Source organism: Eptatretus burgeri, chromosome 15 (genome assembly GCF_056783735.1).
Source record: "Eptatretus burgeri isolate ZD-2024b chromosome 15, Ebu_testis_v1, whole genome shotgun sequence".
Lineage (NCBI taxonomy): Eukaryota > Metazoa > Chordata > Myxini > Myxiniformes > Myxinidae > Eptatretus > Eptatretus burgeri.
In genome coordinates, this window is record NC_140975.1 from 18,835,656 (window position 1) to 18,850,468 (window position 14,813).

Genomic DNA, 14,813 nt, shown 5'->3' on the forward strand with positions numbered 1-14,813 from the left:
TCGCTCACCGATTGGACGGCAAAAAGTGGGCGTGTGTCGTTTTTGATCCGTTTTTGAAGCACAAAATCCGTGATTTTGTTCACGCTGTTCGACGTGCGCCCTGCACGAGTCCAACACCGGTACCCACAGCGGGGCAAGAACGGTGGCGATGCTACGGTTGCGAGGTGTGACGGGAAGGTCGTGGCGGTTGTGGTGAAGCGGCGTTGTGGTTGGTGGTTGATGTTGTGGTTGTGGTGGTAATCATGGCGGTTGGTCCAAAATAAAGATAGTAAAAGAAAAACGGCTATCCTGAAGAGTCGCAGCTCACATAAATGACATGTATTCCCACTAGACAACGGGTTTGGGCCTAACTACACATGCACTTACCGAGATACCTCACCTAAGGGACCTGAATGGTGGTTTGCGAATTTGGTAACCACAACAATATGTTGGGCTACTAGTGTGCCAAATTTGGTGCTTTCCTCACAAAATGCACAATTGCTACGCTATATTTAGCTAAGTTGCCCCACTATTAATAGGTAGCGAGAGAAGCGTTTTAGCCCCCCACAAAAAAATTGACCGGGTAACACCAGGCAACCCACAACTTTGACGAATAAAAGCAGCATTTTCACAACTTATTGTGGATAAGCTGTGGCTAAGCTGTGGCGAACCGGATATAGATGCAACAGACATATGGGAGGGAAAAAAGAGAGAGGGATTTTGATTGCTTATGACTGTACCCGGAAGTTCCACAAAGTAGCAAAGTCCATGGCCGTGTCTGTGGAGTTCCGTGGAACCGTCTTGCGAGGGATGCTTCCATACGGTTTGCCCATCAACAACTGGACAGACAAGACATCCATTCCACTCAACCACAGATATGCTGTATACATCATCAATATATTGTGTTAAACACTAATGAGGCTCAAAATCGTTGGCCCTAAATGATCTAGATCAAATCATCTTTTTTGGAATTGACAAAACACCTGGTGTGGATAAACGAGACGCACGTTCCAAAATCCCCGAATTAACTCAATGGCCAAACAAAGACAGAATCATGTGATATTCTGCGTTAAAGCAGAAACATTGACCCTTCGTTCCTGATGACCTACCTCCGGAACCATGATCAGACCAAACGTGAGGCCGAACAACACCAAATTCATTCCATACATCCAGCGCAGGAAAATAAAATACGAGGCAACTGAAGATCCAAAATGACCTGTTAATCAGATTGAGTAAGTGTTATGTACATTTTACACAAATGTATTATGTGAATACAAATTATCAATATTTTCATTAATAATTTTTAAACCAATTTTCTTTCTATTGACGTTAGGTTTTAGGGATCCTATCTTTATCATGACGGAGGGCCGCTCATTGGTGGAAGCAGCTCAGGAATGCCATTTTACCATTGGGGAATGACACAGTGAAGGTGGTGTGCTGATTTGCATGATCCACGACTACGACTACGATAACACCTTGAATGGTTCCAATTAATCCCACAATTTGGGTGGGGCCATCCGAAGGTTAAGTTTGGCCCAAGTCTCAGATATGACAGTGGTGGGAATTTATAATTTTGCGAAGGTGTCTGCGATAACTCGCCTCCTCTTCGTGAAAGACACCTTTGCATGATCTTTGACTTCCACCAATATCTCCAGCGCCGACAGACGGGTCCTCCAGCTTGATGTCCATCCGATGGACGGCACTTGTAGTCTGGTGGCCGGAGTGGAGAAATGACGTTCCCGTGAACCTTTCTCCCTCAATATCTACAACCTGTTTTAATTTGTCAAGGACAACTGTGACAACAAATGTACAAACACCAGCCGAAAATGCAAAATTTCAGAAAATATTTTTTAAAGTATATTTAATTGTTCCTGAAAATTCACAAACCCATGCATCAAAGTATGCCTACTTATTATCGGTAACACCCCAATGCAGAATGGCACAATTTCCGTGAAGTCTGTTCGAGTATGCGCCAATAACATGTTGAAAACCCTGCAAAAAATGCACTTTTCATTATTTGTATCAGAACATTATTGGTATGTCTGGTGTTGGCTTAATGGTGAGGATGGTGGGTGTGGACACTTATGATACAGTTCTACTTTACAGACGACGCCAACACATTTACACAAAAGCAAAGGAGAGAAGCCACCCTCATAGACAAGGGGCAGACAGGCATGTAGGCCAATATGTGCGCATGACCTGGAGGAGCGGCCGGGTCCGCGAGACCGGGGGGGGGGGTCCTACCCGCGTCCTCGTGATGCGTTGGCGGGCGAGCCGCAGATGTGGCCACGTGGCTGTGCCCCGACTCCGTGCTCCTTGGCGGGTTTCGTTGGCACGACGTTTGGAGTGGGGTGGGAACGGGGCCCCCTTTTTGCACTATCTCAGCGTGGGGGAAAGGGGAATTGTTGATGCCCTGGGGGAGGGAGATGGCTGGCTGGCTTTGGTCCCGTGATGAGCGGCGATCCCACACTGCGACCTCGTCGCCGACCGCCGTCCTTCTCGCCTCGGACCCGAGCTCCTTTGCCTCTTCCCGAAACTCTTCTCAGCCGACTCCAGAACCCAACTCTCTCGATGACACTCTCTTCCCCTGGCTCTCTTCCACTCTCCAACCAAAAACTGACTCACTCTGCCATGATTCGCCTTGCGCTCGCCGTTTTATAGGCTGGCAGGAGCAGCTAATATGCAAATATTCGGATCAGGATGAGCTCGGGGGCGGAGCCACGCTCGCCCATTGGTCGGAGGAAACGGGGGGCGTGAACCTCCCCTGATCGTAGAATTTGCATATATCGATTTCACACAGATGCGCCTGGAGGCGGGGCCAAGCCGCCCCGCACTTGCTAATTGGACGGAGAAGTGGGCGTGTAGCGTTCTTGATCCGAATTTTCCCTCGGAAAGGCCGCTATTTGCGCCCGCGGCTCGGTGCGCTCGGCACCAATCGCCGAACGGGCCCAAGACAGCCCGACGTTCAGTGTTCACAGGTGGTGCGGGAATGGCCGTAGAAGGAGAGAGGTGAAGGTGGTGGAGGGTTTTCGGTGGTGGTTGATGGTTATGGTGCCGTTGGGAATGGCAGTGATGCGATGTTTGCGGGATTGAGTTGTGAAGATAAAGGCCGTGGCTGTTGGCGTTGTTGTTGTTGTTGTTGTCTGAGGGTTGGAGCGTGGTTGTAGTTGGTGACGATGGCTGGCGTGGTGGTTAAGGTGGTTGTTGTGTGATGGCGGTTGAGACGTGGTTGGTTCAAAATAAAGATAGAACAGAAAAACGCCTAACTCAAAGGATCGCAGCCCGAATGAATCACATAAATTCCCTCTATACAACGGGTTTGGGCTAACTACACATGTACTTAGAGATAGCTCACCTACGGGCCCTGGATGGTGGTTTGCGAATTTCCACAGCCGTAACAATACGTTCGAGTGATGTGCACTCACAATCCATCACATTTATGGAAAATATTTTACTCCATTCCACATCTTTCACAAAAATCGCAAATTGAGTAAATTTTCTGAAAATTGGGGGGGGGGGTCCGGTGTTATTTTCAGCCGTTGCTCGGTTAAGTGACCTGATATTCCAATTGTTTCAACTTTGAAATGAAGCACAATGATTGGCGCAAAACCGGAGATCCCGATCAGGTAGTTTGGTTATTTAGATAAAATACTGCAATAAATTTACCAAAATTTGAAAACGCAAAAATGCAGGAAAAAAAACTTCAGATTTTCAGAACGTTTTCTTGTGTTGCGTCCATAAGATACATAAGTACGATGTGAACTTTTCACACATTTTAGCCATGCCTCGTAGCTACAAAATGATGCGTAACCTGATAGTCTGAGTGAACATACGTCACAGTTACTGATGATTTTCTGAAACTGGTCGTTTTTTTGACAAATATACTCGAAATCCCCTCAAGTGATAGCTCATGCACACACTGGCGAGCGGACAACCACTGAGAAAAAGATGCGCACTGCACTGTAAATGGTGGGGACTTGTAATATCCTCCCCCACCTGGAGGCGGCGCTACACGATACACATTTACATAGAAAATTTGCATTCCACCTCCTCCCAAGACCACTGGTAAAGGTAAAACACCACTACACATTACTTGGGACGATGCTGATCCGATCTAGCAAGCCTGGATGTAATCAGCCCAGAACTGTAGGAGTAGCGCGACAAACATTTAACAAACACACAAACACCGGTCCGTGAAGTACAGTAAGGATGTCTCGCCATGCACGCGCAACACCAGGATGAGAGTTGATAACCGAGTCGAGATTTAAACCCAGGCTTGACAGATCAGAGGAGAAAGCGCAAACCTCTAAGCTATCCGAGCAGCCATGTGTAGCATAGGAAGGATAAAATTAATTCCACATCATGCCATAATTTATTATATTCACATTAAATCATAATAATACATTCAATATTTCTGCAAAATGGAAAAAAAAAATGCAACTTACTTTCAATCTCTTTGATCTTCATTTCCCACGGAATACATGCCGTTTTGAAGTTTTCAAAATCACGTTGGAACTTCATATATTTCTTCATTGACAAGTGAAACAAGCAATATCAGAGAAAACTACAGAATTGGGAAGCTGAGATAGCTTCTGATGTTATATTTGTCATATGTTGCATTTTCAAATGTTTTCTTTAAACATGCTTGTGCAATGTGCATACGTGGCGTGATGAAATGTTTGGGATTTCCTTTTTAAAGTCTTTAAAAACAGCAAAATAATTTGCTCTAAATTTTTACAAAACAACCAACATTTTTCCGAGTTCACTCACCTTCTTCATGAGAACTTTGTAAGCGTATAACTTACGCCCTTTCCCTTTTCCGAGTGCACCTTCGTACTTCTCCACAAACTGCTGGCATTCTCTACAACATTAAAACACACATAGTAACATTTTCTTTTCAGAGAATCTCTTGGCTGTACCCAAGTGGCCATCAAGTACTAACTAAACTGGAAGGGCACTCAAAAGAGCGCACACCTCCACCACGTCATGCTTGATCTACAACAACATATCTGGCCCAATACATTTTTGAAATATCATGCTATATATCGTTTGTGGCCCAATCTCTCAATGGTGAAGAATCAATTTTAAAAACAAATAATTCTCGTATCCAAATCCGGATCCGGATCTTCACCATAATCTAATCAGTTCGTCCTTGTCACACACCGAACCTGACCCACAAAATTTCATCCGGATCCGTCCACAACTTTTTGAGATATCCTGTACACAAACAGTCACATAAACAGACAGAGAGTGGTTAAAACATAACTTCCTTCCACCTTCAGTGGCAGAGGTAATAAATGAGCCCAGGAAACCTGTTCAACCACCAGCGAGCTACTACAATTGCTGCAGCACCACTAAACTACAGGAACCCTTACTGTAAGGTCATATATATACATATATATATATATATATATATATATATATATATGTAACGTAATCACGTAATGTCTAATCACATGTATACGTCTAAAAAGTAGCGGGACTGACCACAGAAATTTTACTCAAAAAAATATATTGAAATCACAGCTTGTCCCCTTCAAAATAGTTTCCCTCCAGTCTCACACACTTGTCCATCCTCTTCTTTCACGCTTCGATGCACCCCCGGGAGGCTTCTTCTGGAATCCTCTGGAACTCCGTCGTCACGGCCCTCACAGCCCAGAGACTCTGTCGTCACGTCACGGCATCACGGCCTCGAGAATGTCTTGACAGACAGTGACTCTTTGCTGTTTCTGGTCCTCGGACAACAGCTTGGGAACCATGTTTGTGCTCACCTTACGCATTTCGGGATTTTCAGTGATGATGCTCCAGACAGTGTCCTTGTTGATGGAAAGTTCCTCAACAATCATCCGCACCACGAGTGGACGATCTGCGTGCACCATCTGCTTCACACGCTCGACCTTGTCCGTCGTTCTGCTCGTCGAAGGTCTTCCTCACCGTGGATCATCTTCAACCTCCTCCCGTCCCTCTTTGAACCTCTTGTGCCATTCAAATGCACGTGTACGTGACATCATTTCTTCCCCGTAGACTTGCTGCAGCATTGCGAAGGATTCGGAAGGTGTTTTGCCAAGCTTGGCAAGAAACTTCAGATTGGCTCTCTGCTTACAACTCATAGCGCGACGACTCAGACTGGACAACGTGTAAAGCACGACGTAAAAAATCACACAATGAGCGCAGTCAACCATCACCAATCATATATATTGCCGGAATGTTGCGAAAGACTGTGACGCAACCCGTTCATTCAAGTTGTGTAAGTGGAGCACACAGCAGGCTCAGTCCCGTTACTTTTTAGACGGACCTCGTATATGCCCAAGCCTCAAACCAACTCATTCCACATCCTCATATTAATACAGAGATGAAAATAATTGAATTGAAGGAGTTTTTATCTACTGCGATGGGGACTTAGTCTGCCTAAAAAGCCTCCTGTTGGATTTTAAATGAGCCAATAGTGGAAAATGAAAGCAAATTTCATCATATCTCAGTCTTTACGACAAGTTTTTGCACCGACTTGATTATAAAATTTTACAACAAAACAAAATACTTTAGCAAAGTATACTGATAATGAGAATAACAGACAAAAGAGTGCAGTTGGTTGCAATACCTGAGCACTTTTATCCGCCTTGCCATCGACCAAGGCTTGTTACGCATGGAAGAAATGAGCTTTTTTGTTTCTTCCAACTTTTCCTCGAGGCGTTGAAGTTCTTCTGGAGACAGGGATGAAGCTGACGATTCAGAATCTGTATCGTTTGAGGAGCTTGACTCGGATTCTGTGGAGCTTTGGACAGGTGACAAAAATAAATTGTCCAAAAGTCAACACAATCTCAAACATCAAATATTTTGAACAGATTTGGTAGATTTCTACTAAATTTACTGCATTCTCCAATGCATGTGTACTTTTAGTGGGGCAACTTAGCATAACAATTGTGCATTTTGTGAGGAAAGCACCAAATTTGGCACACTAGTAGCCTATCATATTATCAACAGATTTGGATATTGGGCCATCTCAAATTCAGCCGCTGATGGCTATGGCAGCCATTTTCCACTGCCATCAAAAATTTTGAGATGGCCCAATATCCAAATCTGTTCATAATATGATAGGCTACTAGTGTGCAGAATTTGGTGCTTTCCTCACAAAATGCACAATTGTTATGCTATATTTAGCTAAGTTGCCCCACTATTTATATGGGGAGGAGAGGGGGAACAATTTACTTGAGTAACTTGAAACAAGGCAGTGGAGAAACTGTACTCTAAGTTTGGAATTGTGAAAAATATCTTTTCTTGTTCTCCACAATAAATAGTTTTGTGGAGTCAAACCAGGATTATGATCCTAATTACCCAGTACAGATATCGCAAAGTGGGATTAAGCAATTGGTTCACTCTGGACGATCCGTGTACCGAGGTATTATACCTTCGAGTGGCTTTAAATAAATAAATAAAAAAAAATCCAGGGCTCTTTTCCCAAACAATGTATTAAATAAATGAGTAATTAAATAAAAATTTTAAATAGTTATAAAATAAGGGGCGAAAGAGACACTTGTTACCGTTTCCAAGCAACGAGTTCCAATGTAAGCTCCACTGTCTTTGATCACGTGGCCCGCAGTGAGCAGAGAGAGTCTGCACGGGCCACCTTTTAATTGTAGATATCTCCGTTTTCGGACATTTTCCGACTTTTTTGTGATTTTTTTTTGTGGGATATTGGTTTTGAGTTGCATCATTATGCAAAATTTTTGATTTCTACCCCACTTAGAAGGTACTAAACATTTATATCAGTGAGTGAGTCAGTCATCAGTCAATCAGTTGTTAGAAAGAGCTTTATATACTAGATATAATTTTGTGTGCTTCTTCCATGTACGTCATGTGTTATTCTGAAGGGTTCCTGCTGTCATACCGTTGGAACGGCTGCATTGAAGGTCCCGGTCCTGCTTCTTATTTCATTCTGGAAAGACGAGCTTTGAAAGAAGTAATTTTCACGATTTCTCGGACACAAATTTTTGTTTCAAGTGAATAGATTATTAGCTTTCCGATGGGACCATTTTTATTATTTGGAGACTATTAGACGACCCGTGAACCCGTTGGGTTCCCGTTGTGGTGGCGGTTGATAAAAAAAACATTTCAAAAAAATTAAAAGATAGCTCCAGCGAACTATACCGCTGAGGTTGTTTGCATTGATCAAATACTCCCGAAGAGTACTTGACTGAATTGGGAATTGATTTTTTAATAATTTTTTTCGTTGCCCGATTTGAATGAAACTTGATACTGCACACCGCAGGCGAATGGTCAGTACAGTGCCACTAAAATTTTTGCGCTATCGTGTACCGTTTTGGCTGTATTTTGGGAACATACATACATGCATACAAGATGAGAGTTTTAGTAATATATAGAGGACAGCAGGAACCCTTTAAAATAAAATGTGACGGCTGCATGAATGTACACACACACACACACACACACACACACACACACACACACACACACACTTCTCCTTTTAGTAATGGATGTCTCAGGCATTATAATGTGTTGTTATGTGCATGGGGAGGAGTAGAATCCCTCCCCTCTTCCGAAAGATCCACATTAGCCTCAACAGAAAAAAATCAGCCATGTTCGAAGACTAAACGATGTCCTCCCTCAAGGATCTGTTCCAGCCCCCACCCCTCTTTAACCTCTACGTTAGTGACCTGCCAGCAATGACCTCCTTCAAACTTGCCTATGCTGATGACATCACACTCGTAGCACAGGGACTTGACCTAAAATCTGTTGGAACCAACTCACCTGAGATCTGGGTATAATGGAGGCATAGTGCAGGAGTATGGAAGTTCCGCCCAAACCCCAACAAAACAGCTGCCTGCACCCACCATCCTGACAATCGCACAGCAAATGCAGAGGTAGATGTGACATTCTGCGGTATGAAAGTTGAAAATGTCCATTATCCCAAATACCTTCATGTTACTTTTGACCAGAGCGCCCATATGAAGGCCATTGATGTTGGGTTAAACACCACGATGAGAACAGTGTCTGGAACCCTCAAGCCAACAAAGACTGAGTGGCTTCCTCTCCTTTGCAACATTGCTCCACCAGCCATCCGTAGGAATGTGCTATTATCCCGAAACTTCAGCCGCATTTTGGCTTCCAAAATTCCAGCCCAGCGCCTTCTCACTGAACATCTGTGCTGTCACCTCAAGTCCCAAAAACCACCACGGAATTGTGCCGAGCTCCTTACTGGAGCCCATAAAAGAGAAGCCAACTTGTGGAGGGGCAGCTGGGAGGCTGCCACAGCTCCGAATAAACATATTGTACATGATCCACTCATTCCTCCATCCAGTTTCACACTCCAAAGTAGGCAATGGACGGCCCTCAACAGACTCCGCACTGGACAGGGCCTTTGCGGTCGTACCCTCGACGAATGAAGGATGAGGCCAGATGCACTCTGTGACTGCGGAGGAGTTCAGACGATGGAGCACATCACCTCACACTGTCCCTTGTGGAAGTTATCGGGAGGACTTTTAGCTCTCCACCAACTTACCACTGAGGCAGCCATATGGCTGCAGAACTTGGACATTAAACTTTAGCGCAATCCATATTGGCTATGTGCAAGAACAAGAAGACTGGCACTCCACAAGCCTACCTCATTCCAATTTTTTTTTTTTTTTTTTTTGTATACCTTGGTCGAGGCTCGTATGAGAGCTAACACACAACTCACAGCAAGGAGGCATGAGACAAGAGGAGCGGGAGTGGAAGGGACAAAACAGTGGGGAACAGACACATTAGGTGAACTGTGGAAGGGAGAGGGATGGGGATGGGACGGAGAACATGGCGAAGAGAAGATGGACATTTCAGGGACTTTCAGGAAGGAAAGTAGGAGAAATGAAGGAAGTGGGCTTGGGTGGATTATCGGGGGTAGAAAAGATCGAGGATTTGGATGGGGGAAGATAAGAGGTGGTGGTGAGCAGCTGTTTTGAAAGCCTGGAGGGAAGAATGGGAAAGAATAGAGTGAGGAAGTTTATTCCAAAGGCGGGAAAAAAGAGGAATGAAAGAGTGAAGATGAGCAGTGATTCGTGATTTTGGTAGTTTTAACAGAAGGGGTTGTTGGCGGACCTTGAGCGCCCTGTGGAAATGTGGTGGGGACAAATCGCAGAGAGAGCAGGGGGGGGCAAGGCTGGAGAGGAGTCGGTAGAAGACAGAAAGACCACCGACCAACCTGCGGTGATTGAGTGAGAGGCCCAAAGACTCAGATTCATTGCGGGAGATGCCGATGATCTTAAATGCCCTGGTTTCGACAGCGTGAAGCCGAGAAAGGTGGGAGGCAGGAGCACCAGCCCAGAGGGGAGAGCAGTACTCCATCAGGCTACGGACAAAAGCTTTGTAAGTGGTCAGGAGCTCAAGAGGGCCGAGGAAGGACTTAGCACGACGGAGGATTCCCAGTTGGCGACTGGCTTTTGAGGCGAGGTTGGAAATGTGACTTTCCCAGGAAAGGTCATGGCAGATAGTGAGACCTAGAAGCTTGAAAGAAAAGACTTCTTCCAGAGGATTGTTGAGAAAGTGGATGGGGGGGTTTTGTAAACAGTCCTTTCGAAGAGACATAGTGAGAGTGTGAGATTTGTCTGGATTGAAAGACATGTTCCACGTGTTGGACCAGTTTGTGATTTTATCCAGATCTGCAGTGAGCGAAGAAGCTGCTGCTTGCCGGTCTGAGGGATGACAGATGGTACGGCAGAGGGTGGAGTCGTCGGCAAAGAGAAATAGAGGATTTTCCAGGTCCAATTTTCCAATCTGCAGGTCGATGGATTACTGCTCTCCCCTTTGGATTGGCACTCCACAAGCCCACCTCATTTCCAAATTTTCTATTTTTTCCAACGACGAGGCCTTCATCTGCAGCTTGATGGAGTACTGCTCTCCCCTTTGGACTCACACCCCACAAGCCCACCTCATTCCAAATTTTCTAATTTTTCCACCTTCAAGGTCTTCATGTGCAGTTTGATTGAGTACTGCTCTCCACTTTGGACTGGCTTTCTTCTGGCATGCTCGATCGAGGCGTGCTCGTGTTTTTTAAGCGAGTGAACGAAGGAGGACAGTGTGGAAACAAGCCCAACCTCATTCTAAATGTTCTAGTTTTTTTTCCTTCTTGAGAGTTTGCTTATGTATCTATCTTGTCCACGCAGTGCATCCTATCCTTCTCCTCATTCCTCCCCACATCCCTTATTTGTCCAAGTCTCCCTCTATTTTGTCCTTCAACCCTGCGATTGGTGTCCCCCCTGTCTTTCCACTGTTCCTTTTGTTCCATTACGTCCTGATCACTCCTGTGTCCTCGCTCTTCCACGAACCTTGACTTTGTATTTAAAAAAACAACCACCACAACTGCCGTTTACTTTAAAATATATAAAAGAATCCCCAATAAACTTGTACAATCAATGTATTACAGTTGTTTAACAGTCAAACCACATCGTTTGAGACCACGTAGGCCAAGCATCATCTCCTTATAACATCTTGAAACTCTTATCCTGAAGTTCCTTCTCACCCCTAACGGTTATGATTGATCAGCTTACCTTTGTACTTCCTTTATGCTTTTTGTTTTGTCCTGCTTTTTCTCTGCTTTTTGCTTTGCATCTACATGTCTCACTTTTTCTTCTCTCTTTCCACCGGCTGTTTCTGTCTTCACTCGTCTGCCATGTCTGCTTGTGCGGCGGCCTTGAGTTTCTGTAAAAGTCCAAAATAATTCATTGCATTGTTACATCATGGGTCAACAGTAATGAGGTCATTCATTCTGATGCTTGTCTTGGGTTGCAATCCAAGTGGAATAGATTATATTGTTACGGAAATGGCCCTTATTGGACTACTAAATATAGGATTAGCTCAGATCCCCCATTAAATGCATGTTTAGCTAGGTTGTTTGGTAAAATGGACGCTACATGTGTGTCGGGAGGTGGAAGAGGCTGTTTTATTGTTTATGCGGTGGTGGTGGAATGAAAGCTCCCTCTTCTTCCTTCCCCATCCCGGACGAGGCCCCGCCTAGTCGGCTGAGAGGGTGTGGCCAAAAAGAGGAAGTGAAACTAAGAGGAGGAGTTTGTCGGCTTCGCTGAGGGAGGCGTGCGCGTGGTTGAAGTGAACGAACGAAAGAGAAACTGGAGAGAAAAAGGAGTTCAGTTTGGAAAACAGTCGGGTTTTCGAGGCGTGCTCGGGGTGGCTTCGAAGCGAGCGAAAGAAGGCTTCGTAAAAGGGTTCAGTGTGTGGAAACAGTCGCTCTCGAGGCGTGCTCGTGTTTTTTAAGCGAGCAAACGAAGGAGGACAGTGTGGAAACTGCCAGGAGAGATGCTGAATCTGCCTGAACGTCGAGTCTGCCTTTTTGGGCAGTGGGAGAGGCGGCCTGCACGTCGAGTCGGCGATCGTCTCTTATGAGGAGGTGATTCTGCAGTGAGAAAAACGGCAGCCGGCTTTGAGAGGCGAGCATGGAAAAGGAAAGAAACGGTGATTCTACAGAGAAAGAAACTGAGAGGACGGAGTTGAGAAGTCGGGCTTCGAGGCGGGAAGGCAAGAGAGGAAACGACGGAGCCTCTGACAGTCCTCACTCACCTCATGGCTCGACACGTTTGCCGATCCGCTTGCCGGAGCCCGGCACCTCGATTTGGGCCTTGTCTGGTGCACAGGCCGGGCCTGGATTTGTATGCTGGACATTGAGAGGGATCAGCTGAGGCCCATCGTCGACCTTACGCGGGGTCAGAGCGCGTGGAGACCGTGTGCGGTGTGGAAAAGAAAGAGTACGGCGCCACCATCTTGCCACGTGGCGTGTTCGAGCTGGGGGCTGGAATCCGTGGACATCCGCTTGTTACGAGCGACATTCGTGCTTTTTGACACTTTCCTCTCGTCCATGAAACATCACCAAGTACTCTGTCTTGCATGCATGCTGTCTGTCTGTCTGTCTGTCTTTGTCTGCATGTTGTTTAAGGCATATCTCGGTCGGGACCCCCTTCGAAACCTGTAGTCTGTAGTTCCCTCGTTAAGAACGGGTTAAAGATTGTTAATAAAACCATTGTCGTGAATGTTTTGCTTGTGTCGTGTTCCCCGATGTTCCCCAATAAATCTGGTTGGTTCGTATGAAGTTGCCGCTATGGATTAATTTGTGTCGCGTCGAGGAACGATCCGTTCCATTGGCATATACAACCCAAATGGTTACAGACTGGCAGAAAACGCTCGGCATCTGACACAACCAGTCTGTAACCGGGGTTCTATTTCCCCAACTGGTAAGATACAAGGATTACGTTGGTATCGCGATTGAAGACGCGTGACCCGAGGCCTGTGCTGAGCCAGCTGGCGTTATAAACCCCGGAGACGGCGGTGGTGAGGCTGGCGCCAAGGATCGGGTGAGAATCCCGCCACCCCGGATCCGCAATAATATCATGAACTGGTTGTCCAGGGCTGATTGCTGTCGACTGGATGTGAAGAAATTTGTAACTTGATGAGGGTGCGCTGGCGATAACTTGCTAACTTTTTCTGAAAGATAACGTGGGATATTTTATATCCACCAGGTAAAGCTCGCAGACATCCAGATCTGGTGGGATGGCCCAGAAATTGATGTGATCGCCCTGAATGTAAAGCACCAGGATGACAGTTTATACCTGGGACTAGATTTGAACATTGGCTGGGCAACTCAGAGGTGAGTATGCATACCAATAGGCTATCCCTTCCAGCCCTTGTGGAGGAAAGAGGGGTTAGGGGGGCTTTAGCTTATGGATATGCAGGATATTAATGAAAACAAAGAGTGTTCGTGTTCGATTTACAATGCATCACTGACATCAATCAACTGTTATAATAAGCTGAAGAATGTCAATTGTTTTCTTTCAATGTTCAAAAGCACCAAAATCTAAACAGTCTTTAGCTAACAATGTTGATATTTCAAATGGATGAGCAGAAACTAAAACATGATGTGGACTGGCAGTGCTGTGTAACTTAAGACATACTTCGTTGACTTCCCACCAGTGAGAAGATCTTCATCTTCCTATTTGGTGGATCATCCTCGTGGTGTTTTGCATCAGGTGTTGCCTCTGATCCCTCTGTTTCTGCAGAATCATCTTCACTCGTATCTACAACAATACTCACTGCAAACACATTCACACACAAACAATGGCGATCACACAAACACGTGGAATCTTCAACAGCATCTAGCGTGGTCTGTATTTGGAATGAGTTTTATCAACCGAACGTTGACCAAGGTATGCTAACCACCTTGGGAAGAAAGGTGAAGTTGACTGAGGAATTTTGAAGTTCATTTACTATGTCGACAATTGGTTGTTAAAACTTATCATTCAAATTGTCCGTCGACGCAGACTGATGCTGACCTTGATAAAGTCTACTATTCTCCTATTTTGAATCACTCTGATTTGGATCTGTGTAAAGATTTGTTTATACCAATTAGCTTAGATTTCTTCCTTTTTAACTTATGCGTGAGAACCATCTCCAACTGGAAAAGGTTCCTCGTGGAAATACAAAATGGCGGTATCCCTGTTTTGTATTAATTTGGATGGTAGGGTGGCCTTGAGGTATCCACACTCACTTCTTAAGTTGTTTTTTTTTGTATACATAGTTGAGGCTCGTCGAAGAGCAAGTACTCTAAATGGATCAGGACATAACAAGATGCAAATTGAACAGTGGAGAGTAGAGACGCACACAAAAGGAACAGTAAAGAGGCGGAGTGGGACATCAATGACAGAGTAGAAGGCCAAGAAAGAGGAACGAATGAGTGAAGGTGAGTAGTGATCCTGGATTTAGGTACTTTCACCAGAAGGGGGTTGATGGTGTACTCTGTGTGTCCTGCAGAAACTTGGGTGGGGACAAAACACAGAAAGAGC

General features: G+C 45.2%; 1 protein-coding gene across 1 annotated transcript in view; it reads right to left on the reverse strand.

Annotated features, from left to right (window-relative positions):
- The window catches only part of LOC147011669 (transmembrane channel-like protein 1), a 47,949-nt gene extending 33,539 nt beyond the window's left edge, over nt 1–14,410 (reverse strand). Inside the window, exons 1-7 of the mRNA XM_085857122.1 lie at nt 13,926–14,410; nt 11,517–11,667; nt 6,578–6,751; nt 4,750–4,840; nt 4,425–4,506; nt 1,089–1,195; nt 720–818 (exon numbers count right to left, since the gene is read on the reverse strand). Of these exons, the coding sequence (XP_085713248.1) occupies nt 720–818; nt 1,089–1,195; nt 4,425–4,506; nt 4,750–4,840; nt 6,578–6,751; nt 11,517–11,667; nt 13,926–13,959 (738 nt within the window). The 5' untranslated portion in view covers nt 13,960–14,410. The remainder of the gene's footprint in view (nt 1–719; nt 819–1,088; nt 1,196–4,424; nt 4,507–4,749; nt 4,841–6,577; nt 6,752–11,516; nt 11,668–13,925) is intronic.
- Nucleotides 14,411–14,813: the final 403 nt, after the last annotated feature.